We start from the raw sequence: 20840 nt of genomic DNA, 5'->3' as shown, positions 1-20840 counted from the left end.
AGTGAGTTCCAGGACAGCCAGGGCGAAACAGAGAAACCCTGTCTTGAAAAAAAAAAAAAAAAAAAAAAAAAAAAAAAAAAATTGGAGAGGGTCCCCAAAGGGAGATGGATGCTATCCCATTACACAGGAACCTAGGGAAGTAGCTTTGCAAATTCTTATTAAGATAGTTAATCAGCCAGCTGAGTAGTTTTTTGTCTCCGTTGGGTAGATGCTGAGACTGAAGCCCAGAGAGGTTTAAGTCAGTGTTGTCTTGGTGGAAGAGCTAGAATGGAGGCTCACCATACTGTGCAGGGGTGGGGGGAAGGGGACGGGGGACCACAGATTGTATGCATGAAGATAAGGCTGGGTTCTTGCCTGTGTAAGGGTGGAGGCATGAATTGCCCATCAAGTAGGGTGTGCTGTATGCTAGAGCTTACTCGTTTGGCATTTCCTATAATCCTTGGGCTCAGGTTCAGGTTGATTCTCTTTATTTTGAAGAAGTGGGTTTAGAAAGGGCTGCACAGTTCCGTTCGGCTTATTCTTTTTGACAGGTGCTCCTGTGATTTCTGCGACCCTCTGGTTCTCTTGGCACTGAAAGCTTCCAAATTTGGTACACTTGCTTCTCCTGCCCCTTTGGAGTGGAAGTCCCATCGAAAACTCTGGGACTGGCACAATAGCCCCAAGGACATTGCAAAAAGTCCTTTTTAGTTAGAGGGGACAGGTGATAGTAGCCGGGGTAGAATTTAAACAGGATAACAACAACAAAAACCACACAAAAAACTTCAAAACAACACTTTGTCCTCACCACCCGGCTAGCCTTTTACCTTAAGGCTAGAGCGTTGGGCTGCTGGGAGGGGGACTGGCTTGCCTATTTTTCCTTTTACTTTTATGCTCATTGGTGTTTTGCTTGGTTGGGGGAGGGAGTGTCAGATCCCTTGGGCAGTAGTCAGTTACCATGTGGGTGCTGGGACTTGAACTCAGGCCCTCTAGAAGAGCAACCAGATCTCTTAACCACCAAGCCATCTTTCCAGCCCCTCCTTCCTTTTTCCTCTCTATTTCATTCATTATTTCTTTTTCTTTTTCCTTGTCCTGTACCATCTCTTCATGAATTTTTGCTTATTTATTTTTTGCAGCTGGTATGCCCGGTAGACATTTTCTGACTCCTCTGTGCCAGGGCCTGCTGGTCACTGGAGGTATTGAGACCCAGGCACACGGCTGAAACAGATAGGCCCGTATGGTATAGTGTTAGTTTTATGTGAGGAGATCTGTCACTTTTCTCTCCATGGCTACCAGTCCCCAGTCTCATCTCTCCTCACAGGTCTCTGATCTCCTTGCTCCCATTTTGTTTTCCTGCTTTTTGAGCCTCAGCTGGTCTTGAATTCCATCTTCCTTTAGCCTCCACAGCACTGTTTATGGGCACATGTTGCTACAGTTGGCCAATAGAATCTTTTCTAAAGAGAAATCTGGTCATCAAGTAACAGGGGTTCAATAACCTTTGAACCTCTGTAGGTGACCTACCTCACTGACAGTAAAGTCCTGATTTATTTTAAAACCCCTGTTTGAGTCAGTTCGCCGGTTTTTAGGGTTTTTTTCCTTCTCATTTTTGTTATATGTGTATGGGTGTTTTGCCTGCGTGTAGGTCTATGCACCACGTGCATGTGATGCCTACGGCGGCCAGAAGAAAGTGTTGGGTCTCTGGAACTGGAGTTGCAGACGGTCGTGAGTCTCCATGAGCTGCTAGGAATTAAACCCTGGAACAGCCAGTCCTCTTCACCATTAAGCCATCTGTTAAGCCCCTCAATTTTCAGATGTGTTTGAGCATATACTGGACCTGGTACTTGGCATGCACCTTCCAGATTAACTAGCTGTGTTAAATTCCTGCGATGGGGGAGAGATCCCTGTGTCCGAGCAGCTAGCGAGGAGAGTAAAGTGGAGATAAAAACAGTTGGTAGACAGGAGTGGGGCCTGAAGCCCAGGTAAGGGTTAGGATTTTAAACTTTTAAAAAGTTTCCCACTGGATTATAACCAAGAACTATGCTATGTGAGAACAAAGGGGACCATGAAGCTGCTTTGTTGGTCCAGTTGAGAACTAGTGCTTTAGATGAGAGTGAGATGTTCAGTCAAAACCATGCTGATGGAGGTGGGGGTATGATGACCCACATCTTTAACCTCAGTCCTCAGGAGGCAGTGGGAGGCAGTTATCTGTTGAGTGTTCAGCTAGCTTGGTCTACATAGTGAGTTTCAGGACAACCAGAGCTATATAATAGGCCCTGTCTCAAAAATAAAAGAACCCAGCAAAAAGAAAAAACATGCTGACAGAGGCAAAAATGGGAACAAGAAATTTTTACAAGGTTTTGGCCAGAGTGGTTGATTAAATGGTGGTTTCATTTCCTAAAATGGGAAGATTGAGGGTGTTAGGCCAAGGAGTCTGGAGGGCTCGTACTTGACGGTAATAATTGGACATAAGTCTAGAGGTGCTGAGTCAGCCGTTGGATTGTGAGTCTCAAATTCCTGGGAGAAGTTTGCACTGGCGGTAAATACGTGGGTGTCATCCGCACAGGGAAGGTATTCACAACCATTTGGCTAGATGCCGAGCATTGGAGAAGAGCTACTATGGATCCCTGAGGGTTCCTAGAGTTTGCCAGATGAGGAGCAGCCAGGAAGGTAGGAGGGAAAGCACAAGAGAGAATCGGATGCCAAGGAAGGAAAGCATTTCAGAAGTGAGGGAGTCCTTAGTGGGGCCCCTGCTCCTGGGTACCTAGGTGATCAGTGCAATGGTAAGATCTGAAGGGGTGAGACATGGTGGGGAGCCAGGGACAGCTCATCTTTTGCAACAAACAAGAATGTCTAGTTAGCCACAGATGGAGTTTGTGAATGGGAAGTGAATGATTCTGAACCCTTAGTGATTTGTGACATCATGCTATCAAGGGAACATTGATGGGGAAAGATGTTTAGGGAGAGGGGAAGGGAAGCAAACCTACTGGGAAAATGTAGGATTGCTGGGATGCACCAGTTTACCTCAGGGTCCCTATTCGTAGTAAGCAAGGTGTCTTCGTTCTCCTACCTGGTTCAGTGGCTTAGGTACAGTGGAGGGCTGGCTCTAACTAGGTGGGAACTTTGTGGGGGTTTGTGGTTGGTTGATTTTGAGACTAGGTCTCTTTGAAGCTTAGGATGACCTCAAAATCATGGCAGTCTTTGTAACTCAGCTTCCCTAGTGCTGGGGTTACGGGCATGAAGCCACTCACTCTAGTGGGAGCTTTGCCTAGCCAGGTCTCAGTCTTATAGAGCCTCAGATGGACAGTGGAGATTGTGAAGGGGGAATGATAAGGAACACTAGAAATTGACTAAATTCAATGGTTTACAGATTCTGAGCTGCCTGCTTCTTCTTGGAGTTGGGAATCTATAGGGAGAAGGGACACGGCTAGAGGTGGTTATTTGAAGTCCAGATTTCTGAAGGAGCTGTCATTGTTGATGTCCTGGGGAAGTGGTGTGTGTGCGCATGTGTTGAAGGAGCTGTGTTTGTGTAACTCGAGTGAACCCTTCCGAAGGGGTGGAGTGTTGACCTTGGGACCTGTTTGTAGTGCTGGGGGTTCAATTTAGGGCCTTGGGCATACCCTAGCACTGCTCCTTTGAGATTATTTAATGCAATTTAGGAAACAAAATAATGTATTATTGTTGTTATTGTATTATTATTATTATTTTGAGAGAGGGCCTCATGTAGCCCAGGTTGGCCTTGAACTTGCTGTGAAGTCAAGGATTCTCTTCCCCTTGCCTCCATATCCCAAGTACTGCAATCACAGGCATGTTCTACCACCCTTGGCCTGTGTATTTGTTAAATTATTAAACTATAGCAGCTTCCTCTCTGTTTCATCCTCCGTTTCTTGATTGGGAAGATCTAAGGTTCCCCTAAAGATAAAAATCATGGCCTTGGGGGGATGGCTCAGTTGGTAAGTTTGCCTGTCTTCATAAGTGTGAGAACCTGTGTTCAGAGCCTCAGCACCCATAAGCAAGCGCTTATAATCTCAGTGTTAATGAGGCAGAGGCAGGAGGGTCTACCTAGCCAAAACAGTGAGCTTCAGGTACAGTGGGAGATCCTGTCTCAAAAAGCAAGACGGAGAAGCTGAGAAAGGCACTTCACAGTGACCTTTAGCCTCTATATACATGCTCAGATGTAAAAAGAGAGGCTGTTGTCCTTTCTTTTATAAAATAATATACCTGCTGGATTTGACTTTTTTGGGAAAGTGACCTAGAGGTTTGTTGCTGGAACTTCCAGCCCTAATAAGCCCCTATAAAAGACACATAGTTTAAATATATTAATCCCAGACTGGTCAGATCTGGTACTGTTCTTACTCCCCAGCTATAGGACCCCTGTTACTTGCAGTTTCTCCCAGACATTTGGTTCTGGTCCATTGCAGCTTCCTCCATCCTCTCTCCTTCCCCTCCCTACCACCCCCTCTCGAGCGAGCATCCAGTCCCACATTGACAGGGGACAGTGTGAGATTCATAGTTCTAGAGCTGATTTTCCAAGGAGCACTTCTCTTTGTTGTGAGTGACAGTTCGCCCAGCCTGAAGGCTATAGGATTACACTTGTATTGGTCCTTATAAGGTGAAGGCACTTCATGGTTAATGGGAGCAGGTTGCTCATGTAACTTACCCATTCTGTTCCCGCAGCGGACATCGGACTGGCTGCCTGGGGACGGAAGGCTCTGGATATAGCTGAGAATGAGATGCCAGGATTGATGCGCATGCGGGAGATGTACTCAGCCTCCAAGCCACTGAAGGGTGCTCGCATTGCTGGCTGCCTGCACATGACCGTGGAGACTGCTGTTCTCATTGAGACTCTCGTGGCCCTGGGTGCTGAGGTGAGGCCCACAGCTCTCTGACTCCTTCGAGTTGCTTGCCCTCTCTGACCTCAGCCATGAGTGAAGACTGTACTGATAGACCTAGCTTGCAGAGCCTTTTCTGGTCACCTTGATTTTCTCTCCATTCCCCATTGCTGCTGCTCCTGGGGGCAGATAGTCTTTTGTATATTCTCTCCAGTTGGGAAGATAGCTTCTTTCTGACTGCACAGTACACCTTCCTGCCTGAGAGTGCTGGTAGAAGACCCCCACCCAATACTCCGTTTAGTCATCCCAAAACTCTCCCATTGGCCTTCCTTGGGCCAAGTGCATTCTGGACAGTCGTGCTGCTAGAAAGGTAGAGTGCTTTGATTGGTTGTACCTGTATTATGTATGTAAGATCTCAAGGAGAAGGGGGCCTGCTAGAGTAGGACAGCCAAAATAAGAGTTCTTGAGGGCTTGTATTTGGGGACAGCGTCCCACTGTGTCCTCTAGAGTTCGGGTTAGGCGTAAGCTGTCTTCCTACCTCAGCCTCCAAGTACTGAGGCTCGGATGCTCTTACCCGTCCCCACTGACCCTCTTTAGATTTGTTCTTATTTTATGTGTCTAGATGTCTCGCCCACATGCACATTTGTGTAACACTTGCTTCCAGTGCCTGAGCAGGCTTGAAGTGTGAGCCGCCACGTCGGGGGTGGCAACTGAACCCGGATCCTGGATAAGCTCTTCTGGGTCCTGGAGAGTACTCTTCACTGACTCTCTCCAGCCACCATTGCTGTGTTTTTATTTTTAACATTCAGCTTGCTGGTGACCTGATCTCATAGCTTTAAATACTGCCTGTGTGGTGGTGAGGCCTTGCCACATGTACAAGCCTGACCTGAGCCCACGGTCTTAGATGTCCAAGTATTGGATAAGCCACTTGGCGATCAAGTGCACAGTCCAAACACACTTGGTCTCCTGTCCTCCTTGTCCTGAAGTCTTTGCCACATCACATCTCTCCTTGTTCACATCGCACTAGAGTATCACATGAGTGCCTGGTTCCCACAGAGGCCAGAGAGGGCATCTGATCCCCAGGAATTGGAGTTTGGAGTTTTAGGTATTTGTAAGCTTCATTGTGGGTACTAGGAAACAAGTCTGGGTCCTCTAGAAGAGCAGCAAGTGCTCTTAACTGCTGAGCCATCTGTCCAGTGGTGTGTGTGTGTGTGTGTGTGTGTGTGTGTGTGTGTGTGTGTGTTGAGTCAGAATCTCACTGTATACCTCAGGCTGGCAAGGAACTCCCCATATAGCTCAAGCTGGTCTTGATACTGCATCCTGAGTCCTAGGATTATAGGTATACCACCATGCCTGGGTCAGTGATTTATTGTTTTTTGTTTTGTTTTGGTTTCTAAAGCTCTGGTGCTGTTTTGTAGCCACTCACTTGCACAGAGTCCCCACTGTTGGCTTTAGGGCTTTCCTGTCCCTGTCCCTAACATCAGTGCTTCCTAGCCGCTAATGATCAACAGCCTTGTTTTCCCTGGCCCTTCTAGGTGCGGTGGTCCAGCTGCAACATCTTCTCTACTCAGGACCATGCAGCGGCTGCCATTGCCAAGGCTGGCATTCCAGGTGAGTGGGGTCACTGGGGTATTTGGGAGTGGATAAGGCTCTCTTGCTTTTTTTGAGTTTCTTCTACTGAATCCTGTAGTAATAAGCTTCCATATGGTAGAGAGAGGATCTTAGCCTAGCAGATCTCACTGCCAAGAGCAGCTTTGCTCTTCTACTTCGTCTCAATCCCATGGAAGATACTGACCCAGCGACCTGTGTCGTGTCCAAGGGAAGTATCTTATGTTTGGGAGCCACATGGTGTAGAGGTAGGGGGTTCTTAGAGGAACCCTATGGGTCATAAAGAACTGCCTAGGTGTAAGGCAGAACGAGTCTCAGAGGTGCCCTGGCTGGTCCAGTAGTCTGGGGTATGAGAAAGGACCAGGCTCAAGAGCAAAGTCTTTGTCTCAGACTGCTGCAGAATATGCATGTCTTTCTGGCCTGCAAGCAGGGACTTGCTAGATTCAGTGGTGATTAAACAAAATACAAAAATCTTCATTAGGGGGCTGGAGAGATCTTTCAGCAGTTAAGAATACTGGCTGTTATTCCAGAGGATCTGGGTTTGATTCCTTGCACCCATGTAGCAGCTCACAACTATCTGTAACTCCAGACCAAGGAGACCTAATATCCTCTTCCGGCTTCCTCAGGCAACCAGTCAAAGACACGACATGCTTGCAGACAAAACACTTAAAGATTTGGTGATGGTGGTGGGAATCCTAATGAGCTATAGGTAGAGGGCAGAGGGAAGGGGCTCTATAGCCTCATAGGGCTGAATGGCCTGTCAGCAGCTCTCCCACCTTGGTTAGGCTTGGCAGCCCTCGTTCAGAACAGGCTTCATTTTCTACAGCATTATCTTCTTCAGTGTGGGGAGGGAGGCAGCTGGCTGATGGGCTGGTGTCCTGTGCAAACAGGTGATGCCTGGGATCCGCACAGCTGTGTAGTGGCACTCGCTGTGAGGCGCACCCACCTGCCAGCACCCTGTTTCAGGTGCTGCTTTAGAGTGCTGGGCAGAGTCATGCACATCCTAGACCCTCTGGGAGGTTTCTGTGAGCGGTGACGGCAGCGCCTCCTCGGGGTTTGCACAAGGGAACATAGGATGGGGTTACAGAACTTGGCACAGCAGATGCTTCACCTAGAGTCGCTTCTGCTGGGGCACTGTGGCGAGCCATCACCCGAAACTACCCACCACAGAGACTGCCAGGCCCTTCAGACCTTTCAGTGAGGAACAAATCCAGGGTCCTGCCTGATGGAACCCAGTGATTACGATGTCCCTTTTGGTGAAGTCCTGTTCTTTTTTTTTTTTTTTTTAATATTTTTATTACATATTTTCCTCAATTACATTTCCAATACTATCCCAAAAGTCCCCCATAGCGCCCCCCACTTCCCTACCCACCCATTCCCATTCTTTTGGCCCTGGCATTCCCCTATATTGGGGCATATAAAGTTTGCAAGTCCAATGGGCCTCTCTTTCCATTGATGGCCGACTAGGCCATCTTTCGATACATATGCAGCTAGAGACAAGAGCTCCAGGGTTCTGGTTAGTACATCATGTTGTTCCAACAATAGGGTTGCAGATCCCTTTAGCTCCTTGGGTACTTTCTCTAGCTTCTCCATTGGGAGCCCTGTGATACATCCAATAGCTGACTGTGAACATCCACTCCTGTGTTAAGTCCTGTTCTGTGTGGGCCAGTATCTTACTCCATTGAGCCCAGGCAGGAGGAGATACAAAAGGAAATAATTATTTCTAGACACCTACATCTAGCGTTGTATGTAGCCTCTGTCTCACTTGACTTATGCTATTGCAAGCCCCATGTATAGGAGAGGAAACTGGTAAAGTGAATTTTTCAAGGTCTAGCCGGAAAGTTCAGAGCCAGCCAGGGTTTGAGCTTAGATCTCTCTAGCTTCAAGCTGTGCAGTTCCCACCATTGTGTGGGTACAGGGGCTGGACATACTCTGGGAGCTAGGAAGGAGATGGTATTGGCTTTGTTGGTAGAGTTCTCTAGCGCCTCCTTGCCTGCTTCTCATGTGCCGCTTCCCCTGCAGTGTTTGCCTGGAAGGGCGAGACAGATGAGGAGTACCTGTGGTGCATTGAGCAGACGCTGCACTTCAAGGACGGACCCCTCAACATGATTCTGGATGATGGTGGTGACCTTACTAACCTCATCCACACCAAATACCCTCAGCTTCTGTCAGGTGCGCAGGTGGGGTGGACACTGGTAGCCTGAAGGTATCTTGCTCCTTCATAGACATGAGGCAGTGGGCCTGGCTGAACTCCCAGGTTCGTAGGACTGGCGGACAGGAGGTTCCTGCAGGCACTGACCTTCTGACCTGTGATGTGAAGCCAGGCTAACTGAGGATGGGGGCAGGGCTGGCTGAGTTCATAAACCACAGTCAATGTAGGGCAGCTAGGAATGGCTGCAGAGAAACAGTGTTGTTGACTGTGTGACAGGGAGGAGAGGATGGAGAGACAAAGGCCGTGGGGTAGGAAAAGATTGACGCTATAAAACCTTGGCATGACTGACTAGTAAATGAAGGAAGCCTTCTCTTGAGAATATTGTAGGATATGATAGGACAGCTGGGTGAAAATGATGACAGGCACTAGGACAGTGGTGAGGAGGGGTGGGGAGGTTGAGACATTAGCCTGGTAGGACTGTGGATAGAGGGCATCAGAGGTGACTGGGTGAACCTTACAGTCAGGTACAGAGATGGCAACAAGGGAGGGGGGGACAGCAGGGAGTCAAGAGGGCTTTGGGTAGAAATGTGTTCTCTGACGCTCTTTCTCTCATTCAGGCATCCGAGGTATCTCTGAGGAGACCACGACTGGGGTCCACAACCTCTACAAGATGATGTCCAATGGGATACTGAAGGTGCCTGCCATCAATGTCAACGATTCTGTCACCAAGGTGAGTCCTGGGGTAGTGTCCTCTCTGGCTGTTGGTGCTCAGTGAGCTTAGGAGTGAATCTCTGAAGAAAGATGTCCACGCAGGGTATGGCTTGGGACATGAAGCTCTTAGTCTGAGGGTGGTAAGCGCCTTGAAGGGAGACCAGTAGGTCACAGCTGCTTCAGGTATCATGGCTTTGATTATCAGGAGCTGTAACGTTAAACAGAGTCTTTGACCCAGCAACCTGTCTTAGGCATTGAGTCTCTAGAAAGGCTTCTGGACTACCAGAGATAAAGTAGGGAGATAGTCTGGAGCTGAGGAGGATGAGGGACATGTCGGGGCGTTGTCTAGTGGAGATTCTTAGGGATTCTGTCAGCCCAAGCAGGCAGGTAGTCTCAGCGCAATCTGTGGGACGCCTGGTCTCAGGGCATTGCCTGCCCCCATTGTCTCCTTGCTCCCTCTCCTTTCAGAGCAAGTTTGACAACCTCTATGGCTGCCGGGAGTCCCTCATAGATGGCATCAAACGGGCCACAGATGTGATGATTGCGGGCAAGGTGGCGGTGGTGGCAGGCTATGGTGATGTGGGCAAGGGCTGTGCCCAGGCCCTGAGGGGTTTCGGGGCCCGAGTCATCATCACCGAGATCGACCCCATCAATGCACTGCAAGCTGCCATGGAGGGTATGATAGCGTCAGGGTGGCTGTGGGGCTTGAGGAGAGGGAGGCCATGTTTGATAACACATGCTTAATGCCTGCAGGCTATGAGGTAACCACCATGGACGAAGCCTGTAAGGAGGGCAACATCTTTGTCACCACCACAGGCTGTGTGGATATCATCCTTGGCCGGTAGGTGCCAGGCGGGAGGCCTAGGGAGCAAAGAGGACACGGCTTGGGACTGCTCTTGGTCTCTGGTCTCACGGCCTGGGCTCCCTCACAGGCACTTTGAGCAGATGAAGGATGACGCCATTGTCTGTAACATTGGACACTTCGATGTAGAGATCGACGTGAAGTGGCTCAATGAGAACGCCGTGGAGAAGGTGAACATCAAGCCCCAGGTGAGAAGCCCCAGTCTCCCTCTGCGCTGGCAGAGCAGGGCTGAGGAGGAGGAGCGGGCTTGTCGGTTGCCCACCACAGAAGCTGTTGCAGCCTAGAGAGTGGTGTGTGCCTTGGTAGAGCTGGGTTTGAGGAATCAGAACTGAGGCTGAGGCTGCTGAAGCCCCCGAAGGTGTCAGCAGTTGTGTCACATGGTGACCTTGCTGTTTCAGAAAGCCCACTTGTGCTTGTGCGTGAAGATTGCAGACAGTGGCAGCCAAAGAGACAAGACTCTGGGGGTGCTCGTAGCTGGGCAGGCTTGTGGGTAGCCAAAGGGCAGGCTTGTGGGCTGAACTGGCAGCAGCGCCAGGGTGGGGGAGGACCGGAAAGGGGCATTGCATTTCTGCCTATGCAAAGTAGGCCCGTACTGAGAGAAGGGACAGCTCTGCTGCAGAGAGTCCTTTTAGGAATATACAACTTTTTATTTAGGTTTTATTTATTGTTGGTTTATTTATTTTATTTCTATAAGAGTAATGTCTGATTATAAGAGTAATGTTCCTTGAAAACTTTTTTTAAAGATTTATTTATGTAATATGTATGTGTGTATGTATGTACACATAAACACACACTCTATCTGCATGTACACCCACAAGCCAGAAGATGGCATCATCATGTGGTTGCTGGGAATTGAACTCAGGACCTCTGAAAGAGCAGATAGTATTCTTAACCACTGAGCCATCTCCCCAGCCCTTGAGAATTGCTTTAAGTAAAGCTCTTTTCTGCCTTGTAGAGCTGGAGACTAAACCCAGTGCTTCCATAAGCTAGATAAGCCCTCTGTTATCAAGTGAACTATATCCCCAGCCCTGCATTCAACCTTCTATATACATGTATATGTATATACATGTATATGTGTGCTTATGTATGTAAGCACATGCATACTTGCATGTGGAGATAAGAGGACAACTGAGTTGATTCTCTCTACTATGTGGCTCTTGAGGATTGAACTTAGGTGGCAAGCAGCAAGCAGCTTTACCTACTGAGCCATCTTCCCATCTTGCATTCAACTTTTTAATGGCAACTGAGAGCATGAGATCTGGCCTCAAACTGTCCAGGCTCAAATTGCAGCTACTTGTGAGTGTGCAGCTCTGAACAGATGACAGCCTTGTAAACTTCAGTCTAAATAGGGGAAGATGAAGTACTAAATGATAGCCATGTATGTGCAAAGGACTAGGTACAGAGTATAGGACAGTAATAATACCACTAGCTGCTACCTTCTGAGTCCTACAGAATGCCAAGTGCTTTATAGGTCTGAGTTCATTAAGTTCTCACGACAGACTTATTAGGGCATTGGCGACTCTTAGCTGTGTGTGCTGGCTCTGAAGGGTGGTGGTTGGGGGCATTCCAGGGCATCTTGTGAAGTATGGGAGGTGAACAAAGGCACGGGCAGTGCCCACCACCTTACCGTTGCCCTGGGCCCTTGCAGGTGGACCGCTACTGGCTAAAGAATGGGCGCCGCATCATCTTGCTGGCTGAAGGCCGTCTGGTCAACCTGGGTTGTGCTATGGGACACCCCAGCTTTGTGATGAGCAACTCCTTCACAAACCAGGTGATGGCACAGATTGAGCTGTGGACCCACCCAGATAAATACCCCGTTGGGGTTCACTTCCTGCCTAAGAAGGTAAGCTCTTAGCTTTACTGTAAGCCAAGACTTATGGGCTGGCTCCTGGGCTCCCTGTGCAGGCTTGCTAGAGTTTATAAAGATATGTCTGTCTGCCCTTAGTTGTCATCCAGAGTCCTCAGTGCTCCCTGGAGCACACACAGTGGCATTGGCTGTGGAGTGTGACTCACCAGGTTTGGAGCTGTGTCTCCGTTCCTCATCTGTAAAGTGAAGGCAAGAGTTCTCTCCTTAGTGATGGCGAGCCTCTCCCACATTTACAAGGATTGGCAGGAAGTTGGTAAAGCAGGCTGAGTGGGAACTGAAAAGTTGGAGAATACACATGCCAGGCAGAGGGGTCTCTGCCACTCAGCTGTCACCAGCCTGGCACACAGCTCCAGTGGACAGGGCTTCTGAGCTCTCTCAAGAGAAGTCATGTGCTGAGGTCTTGATATGAAATAATTTAAAAATATATGCAACACATTGTAGTTTAAAAAAAAAAAATGAATAGGCCCCATTTGGTTTATTCGTCTGTTTGGTGTTTAGACAGGATCTCATTATAGCCCTGACTAGCCTGGAACTTGGCTGGCCTTGACTCAGGTCTGTCTGCTTCTGCCTCCTGGAACCTGGGATTAAAGGCACAAGCCTCCATGTCAGTCTTGGGTTGGTTGTTATTCATTTTTGTGGTGCTGGACATGGAGCCCAGGTCCTTAAACTGCTACACAAATATCCCTTAGCTGCATCCCTAGTACTTAGCTGGTACAACGGGCCACATTTCTGCAGGTTTATTAGGTACCTTATTTAATGATGACAGTAGCCACCACTTACTAAATTACCCCCTTGAACCAACGGTCTGAATGTCACTGATCTTTAGGGCAGGTTCAAAAGGTGGGTATTTGTTATGTGTGCCCTACGAATGAGGAAATCAAGGTTTAGAGGTTCTGTGCTCTTCGGAGTTTTTGGAAACCCAGCTCTAACTGCCCAGAAGGTCACCACTTCTGTAGCACACCGGTGCCGGTGCTGTGAGAGAGAAGGCGGGCATCCCAAGGAGACTGCCCAGGCAGAGGAGGCCTCCGTTCCACTTCTGATGTGGACTCCAGCCTAGGCCCACCTTGCATCTAGTTGAACCCATTATCAGTTTCTTTAGACTCTTCCTCTGTTAATAGAGCCATTATCCTTCCTTTCCTCTTTCTTGGGGATGTCTGTGCAGCTCTGAGGAACAGTGGACAGACAACAGATTTGGAATGTAAAAGCACTCTCTCTGTCTGGGCTGGGCTGTAGTCATTGTCCTGCCATTGTGAGGTAGGACTTGGTAGGGAGTGTCCCTGTTGATAATAAAATATGTCCTGTTCATTCCAGGAAGCACTGTGGTTAGTGCTTTAGTTAGAGGAGGTGAGGAGATGTAATTGGTGGTGCCCAGAGTGATCTGATGGGTGTGCATGGCTCTTCTGAGGGGGAGCACTGCAGCTGGCCATGAGGAGAGAACGAGGGTAGCAAGGGTAGTGCCACTTGCCAGCTCCCCGTCAGAGTAGTGTGTTGGCTAGATGCAGGTGAGGGTACTAGAACATGATGTTAACTCCTGGCTCTTCTGTTTCTGCAGCTGGATGAGGCGGTGGCTGAAGCCCACCTGGGCAAACTGAATGTGAAGCTGACCAAGCTGACTGAGAAGCAGGCCCAGTACCTGGGCATGCCCATCAACGGCCCCTTCAAGCCTGATCACTACCGCTACTGAGTGCTGGGGCTGTCCTTCACCTTCCAGCTGCCATCCTTGTTCCGGGCCCTATCTCTCGTTCCCAAGAGCAAATGTCACCAACTTTGCAGTAGCCTGGACAGTGTTTCTCCCCCACACCTCTCCCCTTACCCCCCCCTGGGGCTGGTCACTCTGTCTTTGACCTCTGCTGTATCCCTCATACTGTTCCAGGTGTGGCAGGGGAACGGAGAGGTTCCTGGGAGGCATCNGCAGGGGACATGACCTCAGAAGTCTTGGAAGTCCTGAGGCTGGATGTTGCTAGTGATGGTCACAAGCTATGTACCTTATCATCCAGACCCTCAATTGGTCTTTAGATCTGTGTGCTTGGTTTGCAGATCCATTGGTTTCTCAGCCCAGGACCCAAGAAGGAGCTCTACCAAAGGGCAGGAACCCCTGGAGTTTGAAGGTTCCCAAGAGCTTGGCCTTTTTACTGTTGGGCGTCTCTTCAACCTCATGATACTAAGTTGGTACTTTTTTGGTCCCTATTTCACAAGGGTTAGGATAGNTTAACCAAGAAAGGACAAGTGACAGACTGAAAGGGGCTAGAAAAACAAAGAGGAAAAGGCCTGTCACTTTTGTATAGTTGATGGTTCCTGTCACAAGCCCGGGTCACAAACAAATTAATTTGTTTTATAATGTTTATATACTATTTAGAATGTTAACAAAGGAAGGTGGATAAAATACAGTTTCTACTGCCTAAAGAATTTTGGCTCTATTAAAATGTAAGTGTGTGGCTGGCATATGTGCATGTGTGTGCAGATACTGTACCTGTGATTCTGGAGGACACCAGGTGTCCCATCGCTTTCTTCCATATTCCTGAGACAGGGTACCTCACTGGACCAGAGCGAGGCCGTTTCTGCTCTTCCCAGATCCCTCACCCTAGAGCTGGGGTTAAAGTCGAGCATGGCCATGTGTAGCTTCTACAAGTGCGAACGGTCATACCCACTGAACCATCTCTTCATGGATTGCATAATGTGAATCACACAAAAAAGTATGAGAAATTGAACTCCCTCTTATGTGCCCAAGTGATCAATTTACTGAACCCATTTGACCTGGAAAGCAAATAAAAACAAGCCCCATGCACAGGATGGCTAAAAGCTGGTCTAAGTACCCTCTGCTGACTGAAGAGCCTGGCAGAAATGCTAGGGAATGTGAGGGCTAAACGTGGGTGGCTGGGATGTCCAGGTAAGGACGGATTCTCACGGAGTTCTAGGACAGCCAGGACTACACGGAGAAACCCTGCCTAAGGAGCAACAACTAAGGAGCAGAGTTTTTGTTTGTTGGAGAGACATGGTCTAAAGTGGCTCAGGCAGGCAACTGTATAGCCAGAGTGACTCCATTTCTGATTTTCCTGCCAATGTGAAGTGAATATAGGTGTACGTGAATGTAGGTCAGAGGACGGCCTTGTGAGGTCTGCTCTTGCTTTCTGACCTTAGCAAAGGGCTCAGGTGTGCACACAAGCCAGTTACCTCCACCCATAGCTCCTCACTTGACAGCCTACTGTCACGCTCATTCCCAGGCCACCCCCCTGCCGCATGCGTAACTGAAAGTTTGAAAACTCCATGAGTATATGATGACTTTGCAGAAAATCATTTGTAAATATCGGTAAATTCAAAATTGGACCCACTTCTCAAGTGATCACCATAAAATGACAAAATAGACTAGACAGGTCTGACCGAAGGTGTGAGACGTGTGATCCCTGCACTCAGAAGTGGGAGCAGGAGGGTCAGGGATTCGGGGTCAACCTTGAGTACCTGGGAAGTTGAGAACAGCTTGAGCTGTGGGAGACCTTGCGTCCAATAAAAAACCAGGTAATGCTGGGTGGATAGGATCAAAATCTACTAAATAAAAGGTACAAGGTATTCAGAGACTGAAAAGCAATCCTAATTCATGAGGAAAAAAAGATCTATTCCCATACTTTTCCCTCCCTCCTTTGTGTTTTCTTTTTCTCAAGCCAGAGTTTCTCTGTGTAGCCCTGGTTGCCCTGAAACTCACTCTGTAGACCAGGCTGGCCTCAAACTCAGCCTTTTGAGTGCTGGGATTAAAGGTGTGCTCTACCACCACCCAGCTCTCAATACTATTTCCTGCACATTGATTGTAAGCAAGGTTTTAGGCCAAATATACCTGTTTTGAAATGGCTTTGCTACGTAGCACAGACTGACTCTGAATTTGCAGAAATCTTGTCTCAATTTCTGGAGTGCTAGGAGCATAGGGATGCTCTCTCATTACAGGAGACATTTTAAAAGATCTTCCACATTCTTCATGTGAACTTTAAATAGTCTTGAACTCTATGGCGCTGAGAGAAACCATGCAGGTGAACTAGCTGTTGTACTAACATGGATTCTTAGAACCAAAATCCAAGACCTATACCACAGGCCCAGGGTTAGGAGGGTGGGAACCAAGTAACTGGATCTCAGGCTCCTGAGAGCAAGACTTCACCTTACCTTGGCTTTACCATGATGGATTTTAGTAGATGAAGATTCTGTAGACAGCAGCTATGCTAATCCCTCCAAAAGCTAGGCCAAGTGTGAGCTCTTACCCTCAAATCTGTCTCCCTGCATTTGGGGCGAGTACCTTCCCAGGTGTTGATCTGTGAGAGTCCTATAGTGTATATATAGGGGACCTGTCCCCTAGGGGTTCTGGTTTCTGTTACCCTGGCTTTTCCTTTCTTTAGAGATACCTTGTTTTCAGAACCTTGTCTTTAAAAACAGCAAAACCTCCACATCCGGCCTCCCATGTAGCTCTGCTCTCAGGTGTGACCGTGACCAGGTGCCACAATGGAGGATAACTTGTCTCTGCCTTCATCACCTCTGTGGCTGGTGTTGAGGCTCCTTGTCAGACGTTTCATGAGGAGAATTGGCTAAGGACCCCTCAGAATCTGGCCTGGCCTTCCTTGTGTTTTCCCTGTACCCCACCTGGGGGATTGGGAGGCAGTGATGTGGGGGTTAAGGAGAACTAAGTCTGCTACTCAGAATAGTGACAGAAAGACCTCAGGTTGTCGCTGTGAAGCTCCATTTCTGTATCAAGTTTTGAGGGTGGGGGTGAGGGAGTGGAGGAAGTTGTTTAGAGGGCAAGGAATGTAGAATACTGTGAGATCTGGACAATGCTTATCATATTTTATAAAAAGCACCTTTGTACTCTTCTGTAGGAAGGACTCTCCTCCCCATATTGCAAATGTTTGTTCTTGAGTTAACCTTCCACCTAGATGTCATCCAAACGGCCTCCAGGGAGTAATGCAAGACTCAGTGGCCTTGTGTGCCAACCCCGCCATGCACACAGAAACGATAAAGAGGAAAAGCAAGTCTTCCCCTGCTACAGGGCGGGAGAGATGCACCTACATACAGCGCAAACCTCAGAGAACTGATCACTGACGGGGGGCAAGGCTCAGCTCTGGAGTGACAGACAGCCTCCATTTCCCTTCCGATGTAATCTGCTAGCTAATGAAATGGAAGGCAGGCCTTACAGATGGGCGGGGGCACACACACACACACACACACACACACACACACACACACACACGATCTTCTCAGATTGTTGGCTCTAAAGAAAGCCAGGTTAAATGATTCAGTGTCTGGTGTCTGCCTTTGTGTCAGGGCGCAAAGACCCAGCTATAGAATCAGGCTGCTAGAACCTTAAGAAACACCTTAGAGTTAGAGCCTTGCAAAAGCACAAAAAATTTAGATATGGAGAGATGGCGACTTATCTGAAGTCACCTTGCAGGTCTGAGTACTGCCTGCCTCCAGGTGTCAAGCTGTTGGAGACTCCTAAGGCTTGTGACTCACGGATCCCCCTTTCAGGTCCTTGCTAGAACAGAAGTAATGAGCCTCGAGGGCTGGAGGAAACATGGACTCTAAAACCCAGGAAAGGTCATAGACACCAGCGAGAACTCCAGGTGGCAGCAGGCAGTGGTTTGCTCTGCCTTGGAGACCTTGAAACTCCAGGAAGCCGGATTCTCACCCATGAGACTCAGCACTATCCCAGGAGACAAAGCCACAGAACTTGCTTGAGGCAACCAGGGGTGTTCATGTAACCTGGACCTTGTCAACTAACTTCACTCAATTCCTCGATCGGCTTTGGAAATTGTCTTATGAATAAGCCTGCGACTCAAGTTGATACAGATTGATAATCTACCAGTCACAGAGCTTTAGAAATTTTGCTAGAAATCTGGCGTGGTAAACAGTGACCCAGGAGCTTGCTCTGGAAGCCGGGTATGGATTCCTGTGGGTGTAATTTTACTGTTGCCTCAAGTAGTCTCCAGCCATTGGGCATAGGAATTGTAAAGAGGAATCTAGAAGGTGTGAAAACCTTCAAGACTCAAACCGAGGAGGGTATTTGTTGACTTCCTCTACAAGACGAAGGCCACCTCAGCTCTCAGATCCACCTGTAAGCTATCGGGAGAAAAGTCCACTCTAGCATGAATCTAGCCCACAGACATACCCTTTTGAAATATTTTTCATGATAAAACCCATTCCTTTTCAACTGCTTTCTTTTTCAGTCCACACACCTACCTTTGGTCCACGGAAGAAGAAAGCCTCAAAAGTCTAGATGAATCTGAAAGTTACTACAGATGGCTTGACTAATTCAGATCAAATCACTTTCTTTTCTTCACTTACCCTGTTCCCTCCTCCACACATGTGCATTGGCCCCTGGAGCTAAGTTTCTTAATAAAGTTCCTATTGGAAAAGGGTAATTTCCTGTCAGTGGGCAGTGGTGCCACATCTCTGCTTGTCGAAACAGATGGAAGAATTTAGAATAAGGACCTAGTAATTGCCAGACAGACTGACCTAATAATGCCCATAGCCTGGGGCCCCGAGGGCCTCCTACCCCCGAGACTACGGTTTTTGAAGTCTATTGCTTCTGTGAAATCACAAGCTTTAATTTCTTTCTTTCTTTTTTTTTTTAAATCAAAGTCTTTAAAAAGATGTAATAAAAACATGCATGTTTAAATCAATGCATTACAGTTTAACATGTTGAAAAACCACCTGGCCCAAATTCTGAAATAAACTGCTGTTTCCATTTAATAGAAGGCTGTATGAGGTCGTGGGGTGGCCTGTTAAAACCTTTTATATCTCCAGGTGGCTTAAACTTTCTTTTGAAACCAAACCAAAAGATGAACTGGTCCATGAGGCTGATACAGGAGGTTGACTGTTAGTACCTAAACCCTGATTTCGATTTCTGGTCTGCATTCTTCAAACATACTGATTAAAAAAAAAAAAGCCTTCATATGTGCTATATGAAGTCTCACTTAAGACTTCAACATTTGGGGCTGAGTTGGTAGAGAGCCTGTTTAGCGAACACTAAGCCATGGTGTGGAGCCCTAGCAGTGCAAACAACACAAGCGACACAATGGTTCTACATGTCTATCATCTAGCACATAAGAGGTAGAGGCAGGAGGGTCAGAAGTTAGAAGCTAGCCTGAATTGGGCCAGCCTGGGTTACATGAGACTTCCATGTAAGAAGAAAAAGTAGTGACTTGCTCAAGGTTGCGTCATGAGGATTTCGGGTGCTCTTGGGAAGAAATGATGAAGAATAGAGCAAACCTTCCCAGCACAGAGTTCACCCAATGGGTGTGTGATGAAGGAGGGAATATACTTGTGTTGAAGATGGATTAAGGCACTCATATCCTTATACAACCAAAACTTTTGGACATAAATTCAAGCTTCAGTTGGTCACCAAAGTAGGAAGAGTTTTGCAATGGCATGGGGCCGCGATCTTAGGACTCTTTTTTTTTTTTTTTTTTTTTTTTTCTGAGACAGAGTTTCTCTGTGTAGCCCTGGCTGTCCTGGAACTCACTTTGTAGACCAGGCTGGCCTCGAACTCAGAAATCTGCCTGCCTCTGCCTCCTGAGTGCTGGGATTAAAGGCGTGTGCCACCACGCCCGGCTGATTTTAGGACTCTTAAAGCTTCTAGAGGAATTCCAAAAGAGGAGACGACTCTCAGCATCTCAAAGCTGAAGGAAGACTTGGGCAGGGATCAGAGTTGATGGGCATGTGAGCTAAGTGTGTGGGAAGAGATCCCAGACCCTAAGAATTGTTTTTGCCTCTGAGGATCAGTGGCCAAGACCCACTGGGCTGGTAAGCTCTGTAGGGACAATATCCACATTGGAGTTTTTCATTCAAGTGGTTACAGTACCTGACACACAGTAGGTGGTCAATACACATGTGCTAATGAGGGAACTGCTGGATTAGTTGTCCAAACCCAGTAACTCAATGACTGTTACTAAAGGTCTGTGTGGGGTGGTGGCACTTGCTTAGGTCCCAGCAGTGAGAGGCAGAGGCATGACAATCTTTAGTTCGATGCCAGCCTGGTCTACACAGTTAGTTCTAGGCCAGCCAGAGCTACACACAGTGGTATTTTTGTCTCAAAACAAAACCAAAATTAACAAACCTGCGTAAACAGGCTGAAGGTGGGGCTTTGTGTCCCAGCTTCACTGCTGGGATAGTACCTGGTCGATAAACAGTGTCAGGAAAACACAGGCGCAGTTGTTGCAATGTGTTCCCAATATTCTCATTACTGGTGACACTTATTCAGCAGCCGCTGTCATGCAAGGAACAAAATGTTCTTGCCTTCTGGGTTTGCAGCCCAAATGACAGAAAACAGAACAAGCAACTGGCAGGTTCTCTGTGAGTGTGTGTGTGTGTGTGTGTGTGTGTGTGTAGCTGTGTTAAGGCATAGAGAAATAACAACTTCCTGGAGTTTTACCAAGAACAGCAGGAATCAGTGTTTATCATTTTAAAGATAAGTATAAGGCAGCTCAGGGAGACACACAAGGACTTTCCCAGGGTCAGCACTGTGTAGGCAGCTTTGCCTGGACCACCTGTCTTTTCTTGTGTCCTGTCCAGGTGGTGGCTCGGTAAAGGTGTTGGCTTCCATTGTTTCCACACTAGTAAGTATGTCACCAAAGGCACAACCTGGGTCTCTATTTGGGAAGGTCGGAGGCAAGAAGGGGGATCTGAAGGAGTCAAATTTGTATTTATCATAGATATTTTTATATGATGTGTGTTTGAGAGTGCATGTGTACTGTAGCAGTTAGACAACTCTGGAGTCTCTTTTACATGGGGCTTGGGGATTAAACTCAGCTTGGCAGGCTTGTGAGCCATCTTGTCAGCCCGTTTAAGGCATTTGAAAGAATA

The 20840-nt window shown here is 47.8% G+C and overlaps 1 protein-coding gene across 1 annotated transcript in view; it reads left to right on the top strand.

Moving 5' to 3' along the window:
* Positions 1–14795, top strand: part of Ahcy (adenosylhomocysteinase) — a 16238-nt gene extending 1443 nt beyond the window's left edge. The window contains exons 2-10 of the mRNA XM_021184175.2: positions 4651–4841; positions 6341–6416; positions 8436–8585; positions 9183–9295; positions 9745–9952; positions 10030–10117; positions 10209–10326; positions 11787–11981; positions 13558–14795. Coding sequence (XP_021039834.1) covers positions 4651–4841; positions 6341–6416; positions 8436–8585; positions 9183–9295; positions 9745–9952; positions 10030–10117; positions 10209–10326; positions 11787–11981; positions 13558–13689 — 1271 coding nt within the window. The 3' untranslated portion in view covers positions 13690–14795. The remainder of the gene's footprint in view (positions 1–4650; positions 4842–6340; positions 6417–8435; positions 8586–9182; positions 9296–9744; positions 9953–10029; positions 10118–10208; positions 10327–11786; positions 11982–13557) is intronic.
* Positions 14796–20840: the final 6045 nt, after the last annotated feature.

Source organism: Mus caroli, chromosome 2 (assembly GCF_900094665.2).
Source record: "Mus caroli chromosome 2, CAROLI_EIJ_v1.1, whole genome shotgun sequence".
In the NCBI taxonomy this organism is placed as follows: Eukaryota; Metazoa; Chordata; class Mammalia; order Rodentia; family Muridae; genus Mus; species Mus caroli.
Note: the sequence above shows the minus strand (reverse complement) of the source record. Positions and strands in the feature narration are given on the sequence as shown.